The sequence below is a fragment of the Falco naumanni genome, chromosome 8 (genome assembly GCF_017639655.2).
Source record: "Falco naumanni isolate bFalNau1 chromosome 8, bFalNau1.pat, whole genome shotgun sequence".
NCBI lineage: Eukaryota > Metazoa > Chordata > Aves > Falconiformes > Falconidae > Falco > Falco naumanni.
The window spans coordinates 51,618,917-51,641,146 of NC_054061.1; the positions used below are offsets into that span (position 1 = coordinate 51,618,917).

Here is a 22,230-nt window from a genome sequence, read left to right on the forward strand (position 1 = left end):
AGCTGAGCAGTGCTTATATGAATTCTGTATACAGAATAATATTTTTAAGTCACGATTAAAATCTTGGATTTGCAAAAGCCATGCAAAAGATCTAGGCTAGGCCAGGACGTAGCCTTTTTGTTATTTGCCCAGTACCAACATCACAGGTCAAGTTCTGCTCTAACTCGTAATTAACTTCAGAGGTTCTGAAAGATGGAGTGCAAACAGAACAATTCTCAACTCCTGCCTATCTGACCCACACAGCCTGATAAATTCTGGCAGTGCTCACTGTTCACAAACGTGTAGTGGAGCACCCACTGCTAGGGAACAGGGAAACCTCCCCAGGAGCCATCTTCATCAACAAGGAAATGAAGTGTTTACAGTGAAACACTGTTTACACTGGTCAGCTACACATCTACAGTTAGGAAAGGCAGCCACAATCCACCATGTAACAAACAGCGTCTTCATCAACAGCCTCACCACAGCAGTTCGGTACCCCTGCTCCTAAGCGCAGGATTTAACAAAGTGTTCTACTTTGCTTGCAGTACATGTCTGGCAGCTGAACAGCGCTTCTGTAAATGCTGTATACAGGAGGAATATTTTAGGATAGTAGTATTTGAAAAGTTTCAAAGTCTGGGTGGAACAATCATCTTACACAACTTCCAAATGCTGACCAGAGCACCAAGAGGACAAGGGGGTAGGATAAAACACATGCAGCCTCGGCATACAATTTCTATACCAATTTTGTATGCAGTTAGACCTCTCTCAAAAAAAAAAAAAAAAAAAAAAAAAGATACCTGAGAAATTCTCCTAACCAGTCTCCTGCCTGGATCACTCTCCAACAATCCAAGGAAACAAAACGAGCAGCTATCTAACTGAGGAACATAACTGCTCACAACGAGAACAGTGAATCAAGAACTGGAAGACTGTCATCGCTCACCACACAGTTACTCTTACAGTTCTCCTTGTCTTCGTAGATTATCTTTGTAAGCTTCTTAACGTGTCTTGCCGTTTACCTGTATGTAGTACAAGATGCAAAAAGAATTTAAACACCAGATGTATTTACAGTAAAGTCATCCTTACATACCTGAAACCCTAAATACCAGGTTTGTAATTAGTGGTGAAAAAATGGTTTAGCAGAGAACGTGGTCAACAGCCTGTTTAGTAAAGAATCAGGTCTTGCTCACCTGGACACAGACAAATATCCACAGACAACTGAACAGCTGAAAAAGAACAAAACGTGAGAAAATATCAAATACAGAAAAGACTCTTGCATTGGTTCCAGACTTCAGCAGCTGTGAATTCCTCTTTTACATTTCAGCCAAGTAGTCTGAGTTGGGCACGAATTTACCCGTGGACTCTGGCTGTGAAACTTCCTGCTGCTGTTGCATTTATTGGCCCAACCCTTTCCACCGATGGAAAAGCACAAGCCAGCCTTGCTTTGAGGGGTATACACAGGAAATCCTGCAATTTCTCAAAATTCAAGGAAATCTTCTACCTCTCTCTTCATTCTGGAAAGAAATATAGCCGACAATCATTTTCCAGAAGAGGAACTGCTCCAAGCCTTTCAGATAAATTAGACAAATTTAATACAAGAAACCCCAAAATACATAACTAGCTCATTATTTCTAACATAAAAGGAGCCCGGGCCCCGAATTCTCCTCATGAAGAGGCTTGTTTTGAGCGAACAGAAACATGCAGAATATGGGACTATTTCAATGAACAGTTTAAGTACCTTCCCAGGTAGGCTTCGGCAGTTGCGTTCTACTGAACAGTGTTATGAACCTACCAGCAGGAATCCAGGTCATTTTTCTCAGTCCTGTTCCCATACCTTCATTCCCAGGAGAACACATGCTGAATCTCTCTGTTCCCAAAATCCAGGGCTTGTGGCATCTTCCTCTAACAGCAGAATTGTAAAGTGCTCAGGAACTGATCAAACCTACTGCAGATGAAGATGGGGAAAGGCAGATTCCCAGGACTACTCTCAGAGGATGCACTGGAGGAATAAGGATAGGGATAAAGGTTAAAAGTGCATATTATATTTGAAGTAAAAATGCCGACTACCCTCAGGGTAAATCCTCAGGCAAATCTTTAAGCTGTCAGAGCACACAAAACACCTCGTTACTAAAAATAAATCCAAGACTAGCCCGTAGCTCAAAGTGATGACTTTTTATTTCAGGGGGAAAAAAAAATATCCCAAAAACATTCCACTATTGCAGTTTGTAAAGTCTTCACTGTTTTCAGTAGAAACAGTTCACAAATCAGAACTCAAAATCCAAAATAATATTGTGCAAAATAGTACTGGCATAACTACACATAGCAAAGAGACTAGTGTAAATCAAGAATTCCACTGAAATTAGTTGAGCTGCTCCAGTTGTACACCATTGTACATCACCTCAGAATAGGCCCTTTTTGCAGAATATCCCTTCCTCTTGCTAATAAAAATCACCTTACGTGCAACAAGTAACCTATCAGTACAACATATGCAAGAACACCTCCACAAGTTATCGTAGCGTAACACAGAAAAACGTATCAGCTGATTTCATACAAAGGCAAATCTCATGGCCGTTTTGGACACCCCTTTGCTGCTACCTTCAAAAGCTGCATGCTTCAATAAATGAAATAATTTAGAATAAATCCAAGCAATATTCTTTTTATCTATCAGTACATTGACAATTAGGGTGGATGAGGTGTCCAGAAAGGTTTTTAATTTATTTTTTTTAGCTGTATTTTCCGAAGATAATTGTTTCAAAAGGAATTTGTGTAAGAAATGTTAATTTGCAGTGTTATCAGGCCAAGTCCTCTTCTGCAATTCAGATAAGACCTGTCGTCAACACTACAGAAGTCTCTGTAGTCAAATACAAATCCCAGTGAAGAACTACTAAACAAAGACCATACCTTAAGTATTTACTGATACCATGCAATGAAATCAAGCAAGCAGTAACAGGACTTCATTTACATTTGGAGTATTCAGAAAGGGACCGTTGCAGTTCAGTTGGGGTACAGGACTGGAATTTCACAAAACACTTGTGAATAATTAACATTCTCTCTCCACTTGACACGCAAAGTAACAGTTTCGAAACAATGCATCTAGGTCATTCTTTATATAAACCAAATAAAAGCAGAAACCATTTTCAGAGTTGAACGCAAACTCTTGTCAAGAAAACACACAGGTACATCTCACAAGCTTTAGAAAAACAATTTCAGAAGAACTCTTTGATCACCATGTAACCAATTTTTCCACAGTGCTTTTCACCTCCCTAGGTTAGCAAGGGCATACCTTCTGTTACCTTTTCTAAGAGCAAACATTTTTCTTTTAATACATGCCAACCTGGTTTGGGTCTAAGCCATAACGACATCTCTAGGCTATGACATTTGATGAAGGGCACACACTTAAACAATGGAATTACACGGAGAAAACATAGTCCTGACATTTTCAAGTGTTTGGATGTTTTTATGTCAAGGGTCTTTTTTGCAGCTTATATTCGTTTCATGAGAACAAGAGTGACACACAAGCTTTGCTCTTGAGATACGTGTAAGTGTGCATCAGTTCCAGATGAGAACAGATCTGCAAATCTGTCCATGAAGAAAACAAAAAAAAAAAAAAGATTCTTACAAATACCAGTCCTGCCTCAGACCATAAAGATAAAAGCAGCAGATCTATGCAGACTATATGCATGCCTGTGCATGATGAGTCAAATGGAAATCAAGATATCCAAGCAGTCACCCTGCAGCACTGATCTTTGTAACTACAAGTCTCTGGTGACTTTCTGTGGATTTTCCTTTGCCCTTTCAGTTTCAAAGGGAAGCTGTCAGGTACTCAGCAAGAAAACATTCAGCAAGGAAACATGGACAGTGAGTTACTATGAAGACAGCTAGCATTTCAGAGATGGCCAGGAGAGGACAGATAATACTTCAGCAATGGATTATTGCTGTATCACTGAATTCTATGCAACAGGGAGTTAGGCCTGAGGCAGAAGAAGGGTTAATGGATATGACTTTTTTTTTTTCTTCCCAAAAGGCTCAGCTTCAGTGTTTTCCAAAGCAATCTCAGATTCTGAATTCCAGTAAATTTTATTTTACAACCAACCAAAAAAATAGCCCTGAGACCAAACATACTTTTTAAAAGCTGCTATTGCTTTACGTGAATCAAACACAGTAATCATTTACTTCCACAGTATACAATATTTAATTTTCACTCCCTTTTTTCCTCATTTGGGTTATATGTGTGCAATCAAGAATTTCTTTCCAAGACATATGTACTCAAGCATTATCTGCTACTTTTCCAAGTACTTAAATTTGTTGCTACAGGATTACAGCACCAAACAAGGAAAGAACAGTTGAAGCAGGTCAAACATTAACAAAGAAGTCCTCTTCCCTTGCGCCTTCAGTTTTTAAAAAACAAGGATTCCAACAGTCATAGCTGCCACCACAGACCTTCATCACAAGAACAACCACCTCCATCCTTGTGACTTATGTAGAATTTTTAACTGGAGGAACACCATTTACTGTATCTCATAATCAACTGTCAGTATTACTGAACACTGCTACCAGACTTTTAAGTGTGGCTAAAAGTGTAAAATACCAAGAAAACTAGAATATCAAGTGTGTCAAGTTGTGCATAAAAACAGACCTTTCATTTTCTTCAGCTACAAAGTAGGCAATCAAGGAACTGACTAGGTCTATGCATAGTTAGGATTTAAAGTATGCCAAAAGAACATGAAGTCTTTCAGTAAAACTGTGCTTGAGTAATGCATGGGTCAACTCCCAGAAAAACAGAATACCCCACTCCATACATAAAAGAATTTTTAAAAAGGTTCATGTACTCTCAAAGCTATTTTGAAACTGATTTAAATATATAACAGCTCTGCTATGGCACAAGACAGCACATTAAAATTTTAAGGCTAATTTTTGTATGTATGCACACATGTAAAAGCTTGTCTCTGAACAAGAGCTGTCATATTTTCTTAATTCTGAGTCTTTAGCATGGATTTGTAATAAAGGAAAGCTGCCACAGCAATAGTAGAGTTGTCCTGCATATAAAAAAGACTGAATATTGTCCTGAATGCAGTTCGTTTTTATAAAAAGCAAAAACCTCACAAATATACATTTGGTTTTTATCAGAGCAGCTCACTAATTTGTACAGTACACTGTCCAATAACATACAATGTAAACTACCAAAGAGATGCTCAAGTACTACAACAACAGGTGCAAAAAGTCCCAGGGTAAGAAAGCCCACTGCTATTCGGGAGAGTCACTGTGATGAAAAACATCAGAATGCAGTTTTGGTGAAGTCAGTTAAGTCTCAAGGCTGTAATAAAGGCTATTTGTTAACTTTAGCCCTTTGGTTCTTAACCATTCAGTTAAGATCTCCTGATAAAGCACTAGGCAGTTTGGCATTGATGGAGAAGATCTTTACATGCTACTGTTACAGAAATAGAAAACAGACTTACAAGCACTTCCCTCACCTGAAAACCTATCTAAAGCAGTAATTTTTAGGCTTCAAATTGCACTGTAACTGTTTCAGAAGAAACTAATTAACATACACAAACCTAGAAAAGAATTATCAACTGGCCAAATTCTATAAATTTGATGCACAAAGCCACATTATTTCAAAGCCCTGTCCCTCAACACCTTCTTCAGCATAAATCAGAGCTGTTACTTCAGAACAGAGTTCTTCAGTCCCATCTGCACAATCCTGTCTATTTTGATGGAAAGAAAGATAGCAAACCAAGTTCTGCTTGTTCGCTAATTTAACAGGTCTAATATTTTAATACTTCCTGGTACATTTTTCATTTGCTGAATTTTTTGCATAATGTTTTAAAAAGGGTTTGTTATCCTATGAACACAGGAATGGCACATGCTAGTGTGATTTACACTTACTTGTTGAGCAAAGTACATTGCTATCATAGTTATTTATGTAGGATTTAAAGGAACAGTAAATGTGCACCAAAACCATGACTATTATTTGCACAGGTATGCAGGGTTGGTTTTTTTCTCCCAAGTGAAATGTCTGCAACCAAATTTAGCATATTAAGCACTGAACAAAGTTGTTATATTTGCAGTATCATCTTTGAATAGGTGCAGTTATGAGGGGACCTGAGTATGCAACTGCTCCATGGAAACGACGTATATGCAAGCCAGCAAGAACTGCTCATGTGTTAACAACCCAATATTCAGACCCAGAGACTGTCCATGGTTTTCAGTTACTTTGACATTACTGAATTTAACTCAGTAAGAGGTACAAGGTCAGCTTGTTGTATAAGTTGATACAACACTGGTATTGCAGGTCACTACAGTTTTTTGCATATCTATATTGTATTTACTCAAACCCAATTAACGCACTCCAGGAACACATAAGAAACCTCACTGAGGTTCCTGAACAGTTCCTGCTTGCAATTGCCCTTCCCCCTCATTTTCATCTTTTATTGTAATTTCAAAGGAACCATGAACTGTTGCATATCAGGACAGACCAGGTATCAAAAAAGATCCTCTGTTTTACACATCAGCCTACATTGCTAGTCAAAAAGGGAGAATGTATCTGCTGCTGTAAACTTCTGTGTAACAAGATACCATGCCTGACAAACAATCACCTTCAACGGACACACAAAACACCACTATGACAAAAGGGAGGAAACCATGCACAGGTATTTCAGTATTACGTGGCCAAGGTCTATAATACAGTGATGAGTCACATCAGAGCAAATTTGTGCCAAGAGTGATTAATGATTCAGGCTGACTAACTCCATTAAGCAGCCCAGCAACCCTATAAGAGGCAAGTGGCATATTTTCTGAAACAAAGAATACAGAGTAAGCGGGTAACGTGTTTTTTCCCCACCCCTGCACAAAAATCCGATGGACAAATAGAACAATACCGGGGCAACTGCTTTAAAATGCAACTTTCCACTCAATAAACCAACATTGCTGGGATTCTGTGAAGGAAGTAGTTTTAAAAATGTGACTTACCCAAAGCACAAGCTTCCAATTAAAAAAAAAAAAAAAAAGTACACTATATACTAACACTGTTTTTTGAATATTCTTCTGTTTTGAAAGTTTCAAACATATTAACTTGTCTTATTTTGTTTAGGGCTGAGGCTGTTCAGCAAGGTCACATAATTTGAGACTGCTGAAATACTTCAGCAATCCTTTGGTCCCAGTAGCTGTAAAACAGCCAAGTAAAAAAGAACCTTCCCTACAAAAAAAAAGGGGGGGGAGCAGGAGAAAGTGTCTTCTAAACACCATCTGCTATGCACCAGAAAAGGCAAGTTTTTGTTACAAAATACACATTTTCATACAAAAGACATCTTGCAAAACCATCTTATTGCCTCTCCCTTTGTAGATTACAATGGTAATGGGATCAGCTGGTTGGTCTTGAGATTATTGTTTTAATGGGAAAAAGTCAAAGGACACACAGCATCACAACAACTGGTCCTTTAAATGGCAAAGGATTATGACAGCTTTTGTTTTCACCAGTGTTTAAAAAAAAAAGTCGGAGAGAAACAGACCCGGAGTCTTCATAAGCAGAAAGTGCAACATAGTATCAGCTGCTGCATCCTCCTGAACTTCTCAATGTGCTACCAAACTGTCAAATATACAAACAGTTCAATTATGACAGTGCCATAAATTGTTAAAACAATGCAAATAGCGTGATCAGAAAGGTCCAGTCAACTGGTTCCAATTTCTTCCCAGTAGTTGCCCAGAAAAACGTCAAGACAAGCTAAATCTATCCTTCAGCTTCCTCAATATGTCCCGATTGCTGGAGTATAGAGGTCTGTGGTATTATTGTACTTGTTCCACGAGAGATCCTGTCCTGATCTGTGTTTGCAGACAATGATGCCATAGTAATGGGCTGTAACAAACTGGGCGTCATGCCAGAAGAGACAGACAGGCTGTGTGCAGTGCCCTTAAGTGTGAGATCTTGTGTGGGGAGAAGCGGCTTGAGGATGCTGACAAGACAGAAAGCAGAGCCACTTTTAGGAATGAAATTCACTTTGTTCTTGTCAGGGCAGTAGAAGGCTGGAATCTCGTGCAATGGTTTTGGCCTAGAAATAAAATACAATAGTTTCAAAATGACATTGAGCAATAAAATTTTGGCAATGGCAGGTATGTATGGCTGAACACACCACTAGAGACAGGTTGAGGTTTAAGCTTGAAGTATTTCGGCTACTCAGTAATGCCTTAGTGACTCGCACCATGCAGCAAACAGCAAGGTAGTTTAAACTGCTTGTTTATACATTCTACAAGATAAACAGCACGTTCTTAGGGCAGGCTGTCTCCACACCAAAGGAAGCCACTACCTTCATGCTGTAGATAACAAACTCTGTCCATTACTTGGTATATCCAACATATGAGAAAGTATTCTCCAGAAACTTTCACAACCCAAAAAGTTCTGCCCCTGCCACCGCCCATACAGCAAGCCTCGTGAAAGCAAGCTGCCAGGGCAGCATTCCTAATACTGCTTATCTTGGAGCCGTTCATGATCGCAGGGGGATGCCCTTTTCCAAACTTTTGCCTCCTTCGCATGTTTGCCTGACTGTGGCCTGAATCTCTGCAAAAGATGAGCCCATCTTACTTAAAAACTCTATGCAAAGAGTAAAATGTATTATTTCCAAAGTGGCATTAATGATCAAGTACCTGTAACCTGGGAAGGAAGCGGGGAACACATTTAAATCTTGCCTTGAAGTTTTGCCATTTCAGCATATAATTCAGCCAACTCTGAGACATGATTTATGAAAGACACAGGTGGAAATTGTGGACAGCACTGGAATGCCTTCTGCGTTTATCTCTAACCCTGCAATGTAAATCTGCTAAGTTAGTCTAACTCTACTTTAGGCCAAAACTATGGGAATCTGTTCCTCTCTGCTGGAAAATAACCATCACAAGTTTACACTCATTTTTACTTGTTGCCAGCACTGTCCTTTAGCCTATAACCTCCCCCTCTCTTCCATGACAGCCATACGCACTTCTACCTTCATTCTACTAGGCCAAAGAAGCCAATCTCTCAGCATACTCTTGTAGGAGGTGCTCTACTCTGAAAAGCAATTCTGTTCATTGGGTACATAGGGTACATTGTCATGTTAGCCAATTCTCCAATTATCCAGAAAATTCAGCCCCATTTATGAACTTTTTTCCAAAATGAAAATACTGTGAACTTCAAATAGAAATAACATTAAACAAAGGTTGAGCTTTAAACAGTTACGCTCATGTATTCCACATACATGTGAAAAGCAAGTACCAGATGTGAAAGATCTTTGCATGAGACTGCAGTGTCTTAAGAACTGCCATAGGTAGGTAAAAACAACTGTAGAAGCCTGTTTCACTCCACAACAGAACAGTCCTACAGCTATGCAGCAAGGACATCCAAAAAAATGGAAATGCAAGTCAAATCACAGCAGAACATGTTCTTGAAACAAGTGAAGACTATCTGTCTGTTGGCAACATACCTTATACACTCCAAAAATAGAAACAGGTAACTTAAGTTAGCGTAACCCTTTCCACATTGCTATGGAGGGGCCATACAGATCTCTTAAAAATCCATTTGCAGAGATCAGAGATGGAAAATACACAAAGGTACCTATAATTTTTTTAATTACTACTTATACTAGATAGCATTGTTGAGATAATACAGGCATAAGAGGATTATAACCAAATTATACTCCTTGTGCGATGAAATGGAATTTTTAACTACAGGTTAAGATTATTGCATACAAGTGACATAAGGGTACAAAAATTCCACTGTAAATGATAACAAAACCCACAGACTATTTCCAATTACAAAAGTCTGCTTTTTCAGAATAACCAAAGCATCAAATACCCAGGGTCAAATTCACTCCTCTGTCACTACAAGCTGCACAATTACATAGATGTAGCTGGAAACAATATGGTATTCAGAGTCCAAATTACTGGATGCACCCATCAAGCTGTGACATAGCAGCTGTAATGCAGGAGCATCAGCTAATTATTACATCTCTCTGTACCTGATGGAGTTCCTCCCACACTACCTGCCAGGTCAGAGAGAGTCCTCTCAAGTTATGCCAGTTTGAAAAAAATCCAAGTCTCAATATTTTTATCTTAACACAAAATTCCAGCAATAAAGTACATGCATATATCCAGTATATGTCACACAAAATAAGAGAGATCAGGCTGTTAGCATGGTTTTAGTAACTGGATAAATAGTTTTGATCTGACAAAAAATAATAATAATGAAAAAAAAAATCAATAAACCAGTGGGTAAGTCTGAATATTGAATATTATTTCTTATGTAGCAAAAAAAACCCCAAACTTACAAGCTCTCCTCAAAGACTTTCACCTTTTCACAGCCCTCTGGAGGTTCACGCTTGAACATATAGCTGTTGTTGGGTTTTGGTGAGGTAGCATATTTTGGCAAAGGGGAATTATTCCCATTCTCTGTAGGAAAAGATTATTTCATTACTTAAATGTGTCACACTATAAAAAAACCCCAATAACTATCTTTAAATGCCCCCAAATTGAAACCCACTTTGTTACCAACATTATAAAACTAAGAATCATTTTAATTTGCCTCCAAGTCTTCATCTGCAAATAAGCTTTCTCATCTCAATCCCTTTCCTCCTTTCTATTTCTCCTCATATCACTTTTTCAGACTTCTCTGCAATCTCTGTTCATTCCTAGAAACTTTCAGTTTTTAACTGTAGACCTGAACATACACTGAACATACAGTCCTGTGCTGTCCCATCTAGCCAAACAAAATGGGCAAAAGCCACATTCCTTAAAAACCACAACAGGTTTATGTTAAATTATAAAACTCTCCTAGTGTATCTCAGAAGACCTCTGGTTAAAAAAAAAAAAAAAAAAAAGTGATTAAAAAGCCCCAAACAGTTTTATTTTTATGGGCGCATTTATAATGCTGGAAGGTTGCCCATTTTGCCTGAGATTACAAAAAATACCTGACACAAACAACAGAACTAGCCTACTTTGCTGTTCCACCTGTCACTGCACACTCTTGCTCTTCAGCTTGCTTAATGTACTTGATGAATCCATTATTTAAAGACAAAGTTGTTTGGGAAGGACATTCCTCAGTCACATCTATCCAGCTTCAGTTACAGAGCAGCAGATGTGTGCACACAGTATTTGGTGCAATTTGGAAAAAAACAGATCACTTACAAAAGAAAAAACTTCATTCTAATATCTCTTCATGGATGTGGAAACAAACCCCCTCTTTTACTATGTGTTTATGCACACAGCAGTGACTTAAATTTTAGCATTGTTGAAGTTTTAAAGTTACACGGTACCTTTATCTCTGGAATCGGCAAGAAGATCATCTGCAGAACACGGACTTTCTTCACTGCCTTCGTTAGAGATGGTAAGAAATGAGATTGGAGATACTGACTGGGAGCGGCTGCTGTTGTTACTACCCCTGTCTGCTCCACCAGGTGTTTGGGTATCAATGCTGCGAGTACTACTACTACGCTGAACTAACGGAGGTGGTGCACGGTGCCCATCTGGAACATCTTGAGGCTGTTAAAAATAAAAGCTATCAGATAGGTGCTCTTGTCTAGCTAGGAATTTCTTTAAGTCCAGAAATACTGAGGGTTTTTTCAGGTTCCATAAAACTGCCTGAAGTCGAAAATTATTTGTTACTCAAGATTCCAACAGAAAATAAGTCGGGTTCAGAAACTAGGAACATTTTTCAAGACTTCACAGAACGGCTGAGCGCGGAAGGGACCCCTGGAGATCATCTAGTCCAACACCCCTGCTAAACAAGAGTCAGCTAGAGCAGTCTGTCCAGGACTCTGTCCAGCCAGGTTTTAGTATCTCCACAAACTACGACCCCAGAACGTCTCTGGGCAACTTGCTCTCTTTTTGAGCACCCTCACACTTCTTTTTTTTATTTTTTTCTTGTGTTCACATTGAATTTAATGTTTTTTAATTTATGCCCACTGCCTCTTGCCCTGTCACTGGTCACTACTGCGAAGAGCCCAGCTCCCTCCTCTTCATTCCTGCACATCAGATATTTATACACATTGGTAACATCCCCCCTGGGCTTTCTCTTCTCAAGGCTGAACAGTCCCAGCTCTCAGCCTCATCTCATATGAAAGATGTTCCAGTCCCTTAAAGTATCAGGCCATGAAGATGATTATTATTAAATTTATCTCTAAAAATAACTACAAATAAAATGAAAGTTAAAAACGGGCACGTTATGCTTCAGCTGAGATAGGAACAGTTCAGCATGAGCCAAAGAAAAAGCTACTACAAAAACTCTGAGAACAGACCTTTTGTCTTTTCCCCTGTTTTACTGAGAGTTCTTATTTTGTATCACAGTAATCACAGAGGAAAAGGTTCAGATTCAAGCTTTAACTCTTTCCTTCTTTTTGCTTTCCAAAAGACTTTTCAACTACCTTTGTTAAAGAAAGCAGAGTTAACTCCAGACAAATTTAATTCAAGAACTGCGGAAAATAAAGCTTATGACTTAAGAAACCTCAAGGCAAAGGCAAAAAAAAATTATTATAGAATGCAGTCGTGGTGGCAGATACATACAACAAGCTGCTCCTCTTTGTCTCCCGTCTCCTTAATTATTATCTCAATCTCCTGATTCAGTCCTTCTACACTGTTTCGGAATCGTGATCCTGTTGATTTGGTAATAGGTATCACAGGAACAAGAGCACTCTTTGGGATGGGAGCCTGAAGAACCAGAAACAGTGAGAAACCAATGTAGATTTACTTAAAAAACACAGTTACTGATTTCTACCCAAAAGTGAACCTTCAAACAGAACATACCTACACCTCAGTATCAAGGATTTAAATGAAACTATAGGGATTTGTTACAATGGATGCCTTAAGCAAAGACATGGACATCCTGAATTTTGTTGTAAATCAATTTCTAGCAGAGAAAGCTTTCAACAATCTAGTCTCAAAGCCTCCCTTGATATGGTCCGCCTCCAGCTTGACATCACTTTAAAAGTGAAAATTTAACAGTAAACATTTAAAAGTAATTTTGAAGCCTTTAGAACATACTCGCGTTCCTTCTGAAGTCAGCTGTAGCCCAATTTCACTCCCTTTGGATTTACCACTTCTAATTTCATTATAATACAATAATAATGAACGTCTGCTGTTACCTATTCCATAAACTTAAGATTGCACTGTTTGAAATGAAGACCAGCATAGTAACTATATTAAGCCAGAATAAAAGGTTGACAAAAAAGTTAGGACGACTTCCACAGAAAGAATAAAATCCCAAATTTTAATACATAGTTGCTTCAGAACTAAGATTAACTTTTTAAAAATCCGGTGTATTTTGAAAGACCTTATCCATTTATTCTTCCATCTGACTACAGCTCTGGTCTCAATTCTAGTTTCTCCATTACGTTAACAACAAGAACAAAGGAAGATTCCACTGGTTTGGCTCCTGTTTACAGATTCAATGCCATGCAATTAATTCAAAATGCAACATTCTCAGAAGCATCCTGAGATCACCTGAGGAGACCATGCCCTTTCTCCAAACCCCTCTTCCTGTAAAGAGAGGTAGAATGGAACATTCCCGGCCTAATGAAAAAACAAGCAAACAAACACCACTCAGTTGCTCTGGGGGGTGGGGGGGGAAGTAGCTAGCAGCAAGGGTTTGATCAAGTTACTCACCAACTATTTCCTGATTCCAAGTAGAGAGAAAGAAGAGCTAACAAACTTACTCCACAGAGATTGTGTGGATTTCTTTCTTCAAACAAAAATCATAGAAGAAGCACAACTAAACAATCAGTTGGAGGCTTAGGTGGTAAGAACCACTGTAAAAAATTTGGTAAAGCCCAAGAATTGTGGCAAAGCTTAGGTGTTAATTACTAGGGAAGAAAAGAGGAAATAAATCCAGTGGAATCACTTCTTTTAGTTTTAACAACAAAAGTAAGCCACTTCCAAAATGTTAAACAGAGTTTACCTGGTCTCTTGTGAAGGGACTACCAAGGCAATTTCCTAACACATTTTCTCTGTCTTGTCAGGAATCCAACAACTTGAGCTCAGAAATCCACGTGTGACCCTCTAGAGTCAACAACTGCAATTTTCCTTCAAGTTGGGAATGTAAAAAAAATTTCTAAATACTCTCATCACTAACTGCAAGTGTTTCCACACAGTCCTTCCCACAAATCTTGAAGGAACTGAGCTGCTGCCAGAAATTCTAGTTTAGCAGTTCCCTAAAGGAATGAAAAAGCCTAGGAACTTTGTCCTTGATGCCTACAGTTACAGATTTTCACTCCAACTTAGAAAGCAGCCTCTAAATGCCATTAATCTAAACCTTCACTTACTCTTTTTGAAGCCTTCTGTAACTTTCCCCCTTTGCAAGTAGCTCGACACAGATGGCACAAAATTTACCAAGAAAAACAATGGTTTGTTTTGTAACACAATGCTGGAAAAGCTGCTTTGCCTCAGTTTATATTTTATAGTCCATTTCACAAGCCCAAAACCTAATTATCTGTTGCGCAATATTTTATTCATGTAATCTAAAATTTGGCAGAACGCAAAAGGCCTCCATACAAGCAACAAAGTTTCATGAGCATGAAGCAATTATGATTTTTAAATTATATACATAATTTTGGGGGGATACTTTTCAGAGTAGGAGCATCACTGTTCATTTTCACAATTCAAACCCACAAAGATTATCTAATGTTAAAGCGACAATACCTTAGCATTCAGAAACCTACAGGTTGTAGAATACCAAGCCAAACCTGTTAGACTGCATGTAATTCTCCAGCATACTGAAAGGCCTACACCTAAAGTTCCTCAGTACATTGCATTTTTTTGTTTGTTTGGAATGCCTCAAGTGCCCACAAGTACAGAACAAATCTTCAAACAAGTTCTACAAATTTGGATAACCTGCACCAAGTATTTTGACCTGTTTTGTTGGTTTGTTTTTTTTTTAAACATGTCTCACCAATTTTCATAGGCTTTCTCAAAAACCTCTTATTTACCTTTCTTCTTTCATCATTTTGGACTGTTTTGTCCTGAGCTACAGCAGTCACTATCAGCAGCACGCTACAGTGCACCCGTACTTCAGTAAAGCAGATCAAAATGCAGGAATTTGTACTAGGCAGCCTGTTTCAAATTCAAACCGTTCTGCTGCTATACAGAAGAGGAGATGGACGAAACAGCTTCTCTTTCGAGATTGAATACAGTACTTCAGTAGCACAGAATTCAAACTGAATTCAGGAAGCACTTACGTCCTGAAAATTCATGACTTCTAATTAAATGAACTACAGCAGGGATAAGTTAGTGTCTGAGACAAAAAGATGCTACCGATTTGTATACAGTAGGAGTTAAGAGCAACAGTACAGGAGAAATTCACAGTGCTGTTCTACTTTCTTATTTCCTGTCTTGAAGTATAAAAGACTCACTCAGACACCTGACTTCCATCTACAAATGCACTCCACTGCTCAGGACTGCACGTATGGTTCTCCCTTCCACTTTTTATTTCATCCTTTATCAGAATGGGTAAGTACCTGCAGAGCAGGACACATGCTGATGTCACAACAGCTTCCCTCCCTGGCCTAAATTATTTCCAGAAGGATGGAACAACAGAAAGGAAACAGTTTTCATTAACTGGTAGAAGTGTACGGTATTTAATAGAACAATGCTAACTGCATTTCAGGAGTAATTGGGAATATGATTAGATTTGCAGAGAAGCTTCACAGCTGAAGTACTTCCCTAATTCACAACACTGACAGTTCCACAGTTTCTTTCAACTACACTGATCTGCATGACAATTGTGAGGGATTTGTTCTTTTTGCAACTGTTAAAAACTTGTGTGAGTATCAAATACAGGTTCACAAGGTATCAGTAGGGGCAAAAAAAACCCTTCTGAAAAACTAAGAAAACCAATAGGGAAGTTTAGTCAAAGTTACTAAGACAAAACAGACTTGAAAAAGGATGTGTCTCTAAAAGCCTGTGATTTTTTTCAACCTGCTATCAAGTTAAAATTATTATCTGTGAACCTGACCTCATTACCAGTCTTGAGACAAACTGCACACAGAACATGTGGTAGCCTAAACATTACAATTTGTGAAGTGATTACTACTTAAGTCTCAACACATGATAAATGATGGGGGAAAAAAGTGATCTTACAAAGGCTGATCGAAGCCATCAAGAGTATACTTTTAATAGAGTAGGTAAAAATCCCACTGAATTGTTTTTTGTCAGGTAAGCTCTCTAAATCAGTCCATCACAGAATTAGACAACTGCTATTGTAAAGACATAAAACATGATCAGCAAAAAGTACAATTTTGAGTGTATCTTTATACCACCAGTTTGCTCCACGCCATATTCTACATGCAAATGTGTAATGAAAAAGATAATGTATGATTTTAGATTAAACTTGTCTGTCATCCTTTTGTACAGTCTGCAGAATGCACTTTATGAGTCTTGTTTTAAGGAAAGATTAATTATCTAAAATTCTTTGAAAGTGGGAGTTCAAAGCCAACCCAGTCAAGTAATAAAAAGCTCTGGAACCCCATACACTCAAGGAAGTCAAATGAAATTAATCTATTTCATAGAAATCACCCCTAGCTACAACATATTTAGCTGTATGTCATGCTTCCAAGTTCCCTTTAAGAGAAATCACAACCTTGAAAGGAGTTAAAAATAGTATTAGCTACCCAATATGTCCTTACCTGACTGTGGTTAATGGCTGCATGGTTACCATGAAATGGAGACTGTCTTTCTTTATCGCGATGATGCCTACTGCTGTGTTTGCTTCTCTGTAATTGTTGACGCAATTTTGCAATCTAATGAAGGAAAAATTCACATTAGATTTCACCAGATATATTCAGATACACATAGTTTCATTATTCCATCACTTAGTTAAAATTCTTTACTACCACAATGCTCATAATTATTGCCAGCACTAAACCAGACTCAAGTTCTTGCAAACCTAATATATTAGCTACCAGTTCAGCTGAAGCTCTGAAGGTTTAATGAAAGAACCTGACGTACATAAAGTTAGAAAGTAGTTTGGTCACTGTTGTGTTTCCTCTTTTAATAAAGAATGTCACCTGCATTTGACACTTTCCCACATACTCAGATTAAAAATTTTAATAGCCTTGCATTACTAAATGAAAAAGAATACCAAATTAACGTTTTGGTGGTTTTTTACCAAACTCACAATCCGTATAGTGGCAAAAAAAAAAAAGCAGTACAACATTCATGCCTTCCTGAAAATTCACAGTAACAGTGCATACCAGTAGAAAATTTAATCCAAAGGTATCTCTAAATAATAGCATTTCTGACCTCTTTTAGTTGATCATTGCTCCCCCACGATGCTGAACGTTTGTGCGAGCTTCTCTTCTTTTCTAAATATTCTTCAGCCCAGGCACTTTCTGTCTGCAGCAAGAAGATTATAGGAATTATTAAAAAAAGGTAATTCCTACTTTCTGGCAGAATATTTTGAGACAAATTAGAACAGAGAACAGTATTACGATTTTTTCACTCAAAACTGAAAAAGTGGAGTGAAACTACGTAATTTAAGAAAAAAAAAACACAAGCCCTAACTTCCAGGCCTACCCTAGTACAGGAATGTGCTAGTTTCCCTTCCAAATTACTGAGCATAAGGCAGTATTAACAGTCAGACGTACCACAAGCTGCTACAGGGCTCTGAAGAGCCAGTATGATGGTGCTGAATTTGGAGGAGATGGCGTATTTTATCTCCTGGATAGATGCTGCCCTTGTTATTTCTGACACATTAGCAAGGGTAGCTTGGTGTAAACATTGTGAAAGCCTGCCCCGGTACAGCTTCAAAACCATGTTCTTGCTCAGAAGAATGAGAGAAACGAAGGTAAGGCATATAAGCACCACTAGAGCTACTGCAAATCAGGTAATTTATTTATTAACACCTCAACGGGCTTCAGGTTCACAGTTGTCTCAGGCCAAGCAGAAAGCAACACAGATAATACTAAGCCAGTTTCGCTAAACCAACAGTGTCATTAACATTTAATAAAGAAACCTGCAAGCATACTGCGGTGAAAAAGTTTTGAGAAATCCAAAGTATCATTGAAATAAAGTGTATTAATGCAAGGTAACAAAATGCACAGGCAAGCCTGTGATGATACTGCATGCTTTAAGGACAGTTTATTCCCACCTAACCAGGTCCAGAACAGCCTTCAAAAGCAACGAACTGTAAAGGACCTAAGAAGAAGAGTAAAAACATTCATCATCATTCAGCAGTCACAAGAAACATACCTAATGAAGCCAGGGAAAGGATTTCTGGAAGCAGCTTACACGCAGAGGCAGTGAATTCCATTAAATTTGTTGTTGCCACAATGCAGTGCTCAGCACGCAGCAGCGATGTAGCTAACTCATCCTTAGGAGTCATTGATGTCTCTCTCCTGCAGACAGGAGCTGTGACTGCCTCAAAGCCTTCATATCTACGGCGTGCAACAGTTCTTACGTTTGAGACCCACAGCTTGCAAGCCACAAGCTGACCTTACTCAGGCCGTCTGTACTCAGAACACAGAAACTCACAGAGCCTTCAATAATGTGCTGTTATTTAATCTCATTTTGCAGGGAAAATGGAGGTGTAACTCTGAACATACAGGTTGTAACTCCCATCTGCTTCAGTTACAGATATAACTTCCATATAAATGCAACCTCCACTATCATCATTCCAAATCAAAAACTAACAAGGACAAATCTGAATAATGAAGTTAGTCGGATTGCTTTGAAATTCCTTTTTCATAGCAAAATTAGAACCCATTAGAATCTATGTTTCCAGAAAAGCACTCGCTTACCTTCATTGTAAAATAGATTAATTGATAACCCCCATTCCCAAGTACCAATGTTTGTCTAGCCAATTCTCAAATGTCAATCTGGAATCTCATCCTATCCTCTAGCTCCTGGAACAATGTTTTAGCCACTAATTCTAACTTCTCACCTCAGCACAGCCATTGTGCTTGCCTACCAGAACACCTAATTAACACTCTAATTAGTCTTCACATTTGATTTATATTCAACTTATTTCATAAATTAATATCAGATTCATTTAAAAGGATTAAACATTGACTTTTATGCTCATCCTCAACACAAAGAGTTAGAAATCTTTTTAGAGCAACAGTAGGTATAAGATATTAAATTACAGGAAACCTTTACATCAAGGCAGAAATGTAATACTATTTTAGCAGGTCTCCTCCTACTCATTCTCTGTATTTTGTTTATAATACTTATCTTCAAGAAACACAGGCCCAACCACCAATAGACAAAAAGGGACTTTACTTCTCTTGTTTCTTAAAGTACTAGTACTTCCTTATTAGCAGCTACTATTCACAACATCCTTCTGCCTGTTCTAGAATTACAAAGAGAAATGAGTTTAAGGCTAAGTTTATCACAGATAGCAGAACACTTAAGAGAAAAAAAAAAAGTCTTAGAGGCAAAAACTTTGCAGTTGCCATCAATTATTCTTCAAGAATTAAAAACTACAAAGCAGTTGTCTCATTTTAAGTTGTATTTTGACACAGCTGTATTTCAAACGATGACAGGCAAAGCCAAAAAGGTTTAATTCAAAAGGAAAAAGACACAAGGTTACAAACACTTGTTTTAGAAGCACTTCATAAAATTATCTGTACATATGAATTCCAGCCAGACCCTAGGACACTCAATAATACACTTAATCATCAGGCAACAAACATTCTGCATGTACATAATTCAGTCTGGTTTTACAGACAGGTTTCATCAAAATAATAAGTCAAAGTAGGAGTGTGATACATAGTCTCTGCATGACCTGGGATCTCTTACACAGTTCTCAGCTATGACCTACAGGCATCTCTGTAAAGGCCTGCAAGCCAAAATGTGTCACTGATTGCTGTCTCCTCCCAGTCTGCTTCCTGAATGACGCTACTCTCTCTGTCATAAACCTGCAGAATCAAGATACCCTGATTACTCAACTTGAAAAATCTTCTACATCTTAAGATCTTGATTCAATTCCTCGTCACTAAACTTCTGAAATCTGAATACATCCATTTCATGTCAGACTTTGTGATAAGTCTGACATTACACACTGGAGCCAGAACTTGTGAGTCACACTTCATCCAAACACCCCATTTTCAACACTAAACAATACAAATGGAGAGCCTATACTATCCTGAGAAACTTAACTTCCACAAATCACATTTTAAACTTGTCCCTACCTCAAATGGTTGCCCTCAAGCACATCAGAAAGATTAAAATCTACAGTGTCTCATCAGTGTCATATCAACACAGCTTTGGACATACAGATGTATGGCTGCATGCCATAATTTTCTACTGGTTTGATAGATTTTAAATTAAGTAGTACAACGGATCATTCTGTTTCCCTAGCAGTAAGTACACTACCATCAATCACCACTAAATATACTTACTCTGCAGAAATATCCAGTGCCCTTTGCAGTCTTCCCATTAACCTTTGCAAATATGTTCCCACTTATACATGAAAGCCCCACTACCACAGCAGCTAGATGTGTCAGAATTGGAAGAAAAAGAAAAGAAAAATGTAAGCCAAAAAGGATGATATCTAATCTATCTGAAGAATACAGAAATTACAAAAGCCCAATCATGACTCGGATTAAGCGGAAACTAAACTGAAAGAGATGAACTGAATATAGCAAATACTTTGGCAGCAGTATAAAAATATAATTATTTTGAAAAATTATTACCTTAATAAATCAAATATGAAAATAGCTAAGGCACCCACACTGGTTTAGTTCTGCTGTTTAATGATGCTTTTTAATAGCTAAGCATAAACTGCAATTCATTGTATATCATACACCTGCCTTCATCCTCCTCCTCTTACTATGATTTACCTCTCTCACCCCATCTTCTAACCATTTTGCTTGTTCATCAGCTCTCCTTTCCTCCATTTCCACCTTATCCACACCAGCATATTCCCCTAGAAAACACCTCCCTTTTTCTACTTATCTGCTCTTCGAATTACGGCCCTTTCTACAAAACATCGCAGATCTTGAGAAGGCCATACAGTAACAACCAATGCTGCAGACAGCATCTGTTCAACACTTTACACATTTGAGCAGACAGTACACTGAAACCAACCTGGCCCCATTTTTGTTATTGTTACCAAACCTAAGGCAGGCTCAAACTCATCAACTACATCCCACACGCTGTCACTTTCTCTTCCAACTGCATTTTGCTTATGTTCTTTGGAATTGGTGGAGACCTGTTGTTGAAACCATGCTCTGGGAATAGCCATTTAAAATCTGGTATGTTTGTCAGTTTCTTTCACCCCACAAGTTAGAGAAATCCACTGCCAGACTGCATCCACAGAAGGAGAAATGAAACACTGCACTATTTTATGGAAAAATCCATCTTGAATCACTTCTGCATATAGTAGGATACCACGTAACAACAACAGCAACCTTTAAGGGAAACAATAAAACAACTGTCACGGTAGGTGTGTAACTCTTGTAATGCCAGTTTCATTCAGTATTTGTTGGTTCTATCCTTACCGGTCTCATAGGACTGAACCATTAAAAGCCTGTGAAATATTGTCAAGTTGATGCAGTTTATTGGCAAATCATGTACTTTAATACTTTCCAGTTGAGCTAAATTTGAACATCATTCATGGTTCAATGAGGCAGCTCTTCAATGTATGTAATTCTATACTTGGTGCACAGATCCCAGATAAACTTTAAAGGTCTTTTACAATCAGAAGATGAACAGCCTATCATAGAAAAGGCTACAATAACTTTTATACAGGCACTGCAGAAGCCTTTTTATTCAGTTTTAAGACAGACACATAAGGAATCACCAAGTTCCCTTGTATAAATTTAAACTAAATAGTACTTAACAGCAGTGCAATCTAGTGTACTGCACACTAAGAACAATGAGAAAACAGATGTGCAATACACTAGTGCCTTTCTGAGGCAAGAAGAGAGTAGAATTCTTAACAGATATGACAATTCACAGCCTTTTCTTAAAGCATGCAAATAATTCATGCATAGCCAAGGTAATAGCAAAGATCAGATTCCTGCAATTTGAAAGTGAATAGGAACTTGCAAGCAAGAAAGCCAAAGTGAACATTTTCAAGGGAAAAACTTCTTACATCTAAATCCTGTCTTCACATTTAAATACTCTGAAGACAAAAATCTATCCTACCTGTGTGGCTTTGTCTCTCATACACGGAGCAGCTTGTCCATGATTATCACGAGGCCACTGTCCAGCAAGGTACGGAGCAGCAAGCGTATCCAATGAGGAAGTCCGGCGAATAATACTGGAAGGGCTTGATGAAGGTGGTCTTGATTTGTCAGCTAGAAT

At 38.2% G+C, this 22,230-nt stretch overlaps 1 protein-coding gene across 1 annotated transcript in view; it reads right to left on the reverse strand.

The window, feature by feature from the left end:
* Nucleotides 1-2,129: 2,129 nt before the first annotated feature.
* FAM117B (family with sequence similarity 117 member B) overlaps nucleotides 2,130-22,230 on the reverse strand; it is a 28,511-nt gene continuing 8,410 nt past the window's right edge. The window contains 7 exon segments of the mRNA XM_040604593.1: nucleotides 2,130-8,021; nucleotides 10,266-10,386; nucleotides 11,250-11,475; nucleotides 12,496-12,639; nucleotides 16,608-16,721; nucleotides 17,224-17,316; nucleotides 22,072-22,223. Coding sequence (XP_040460527.1) covers nucleotides 7,703-8,021; nucleotides 10,266-10,386; nucleotides 11,250-11,475; nucleotides 12,496-12,639; nucleotides 16,608-16,721; nucleotides 17,224-17,316; nucleotides 22,072-22,223 — 1,169 coding nt within the window. The 3' untranslated portion in view covers nucleotides 2,130-7,702.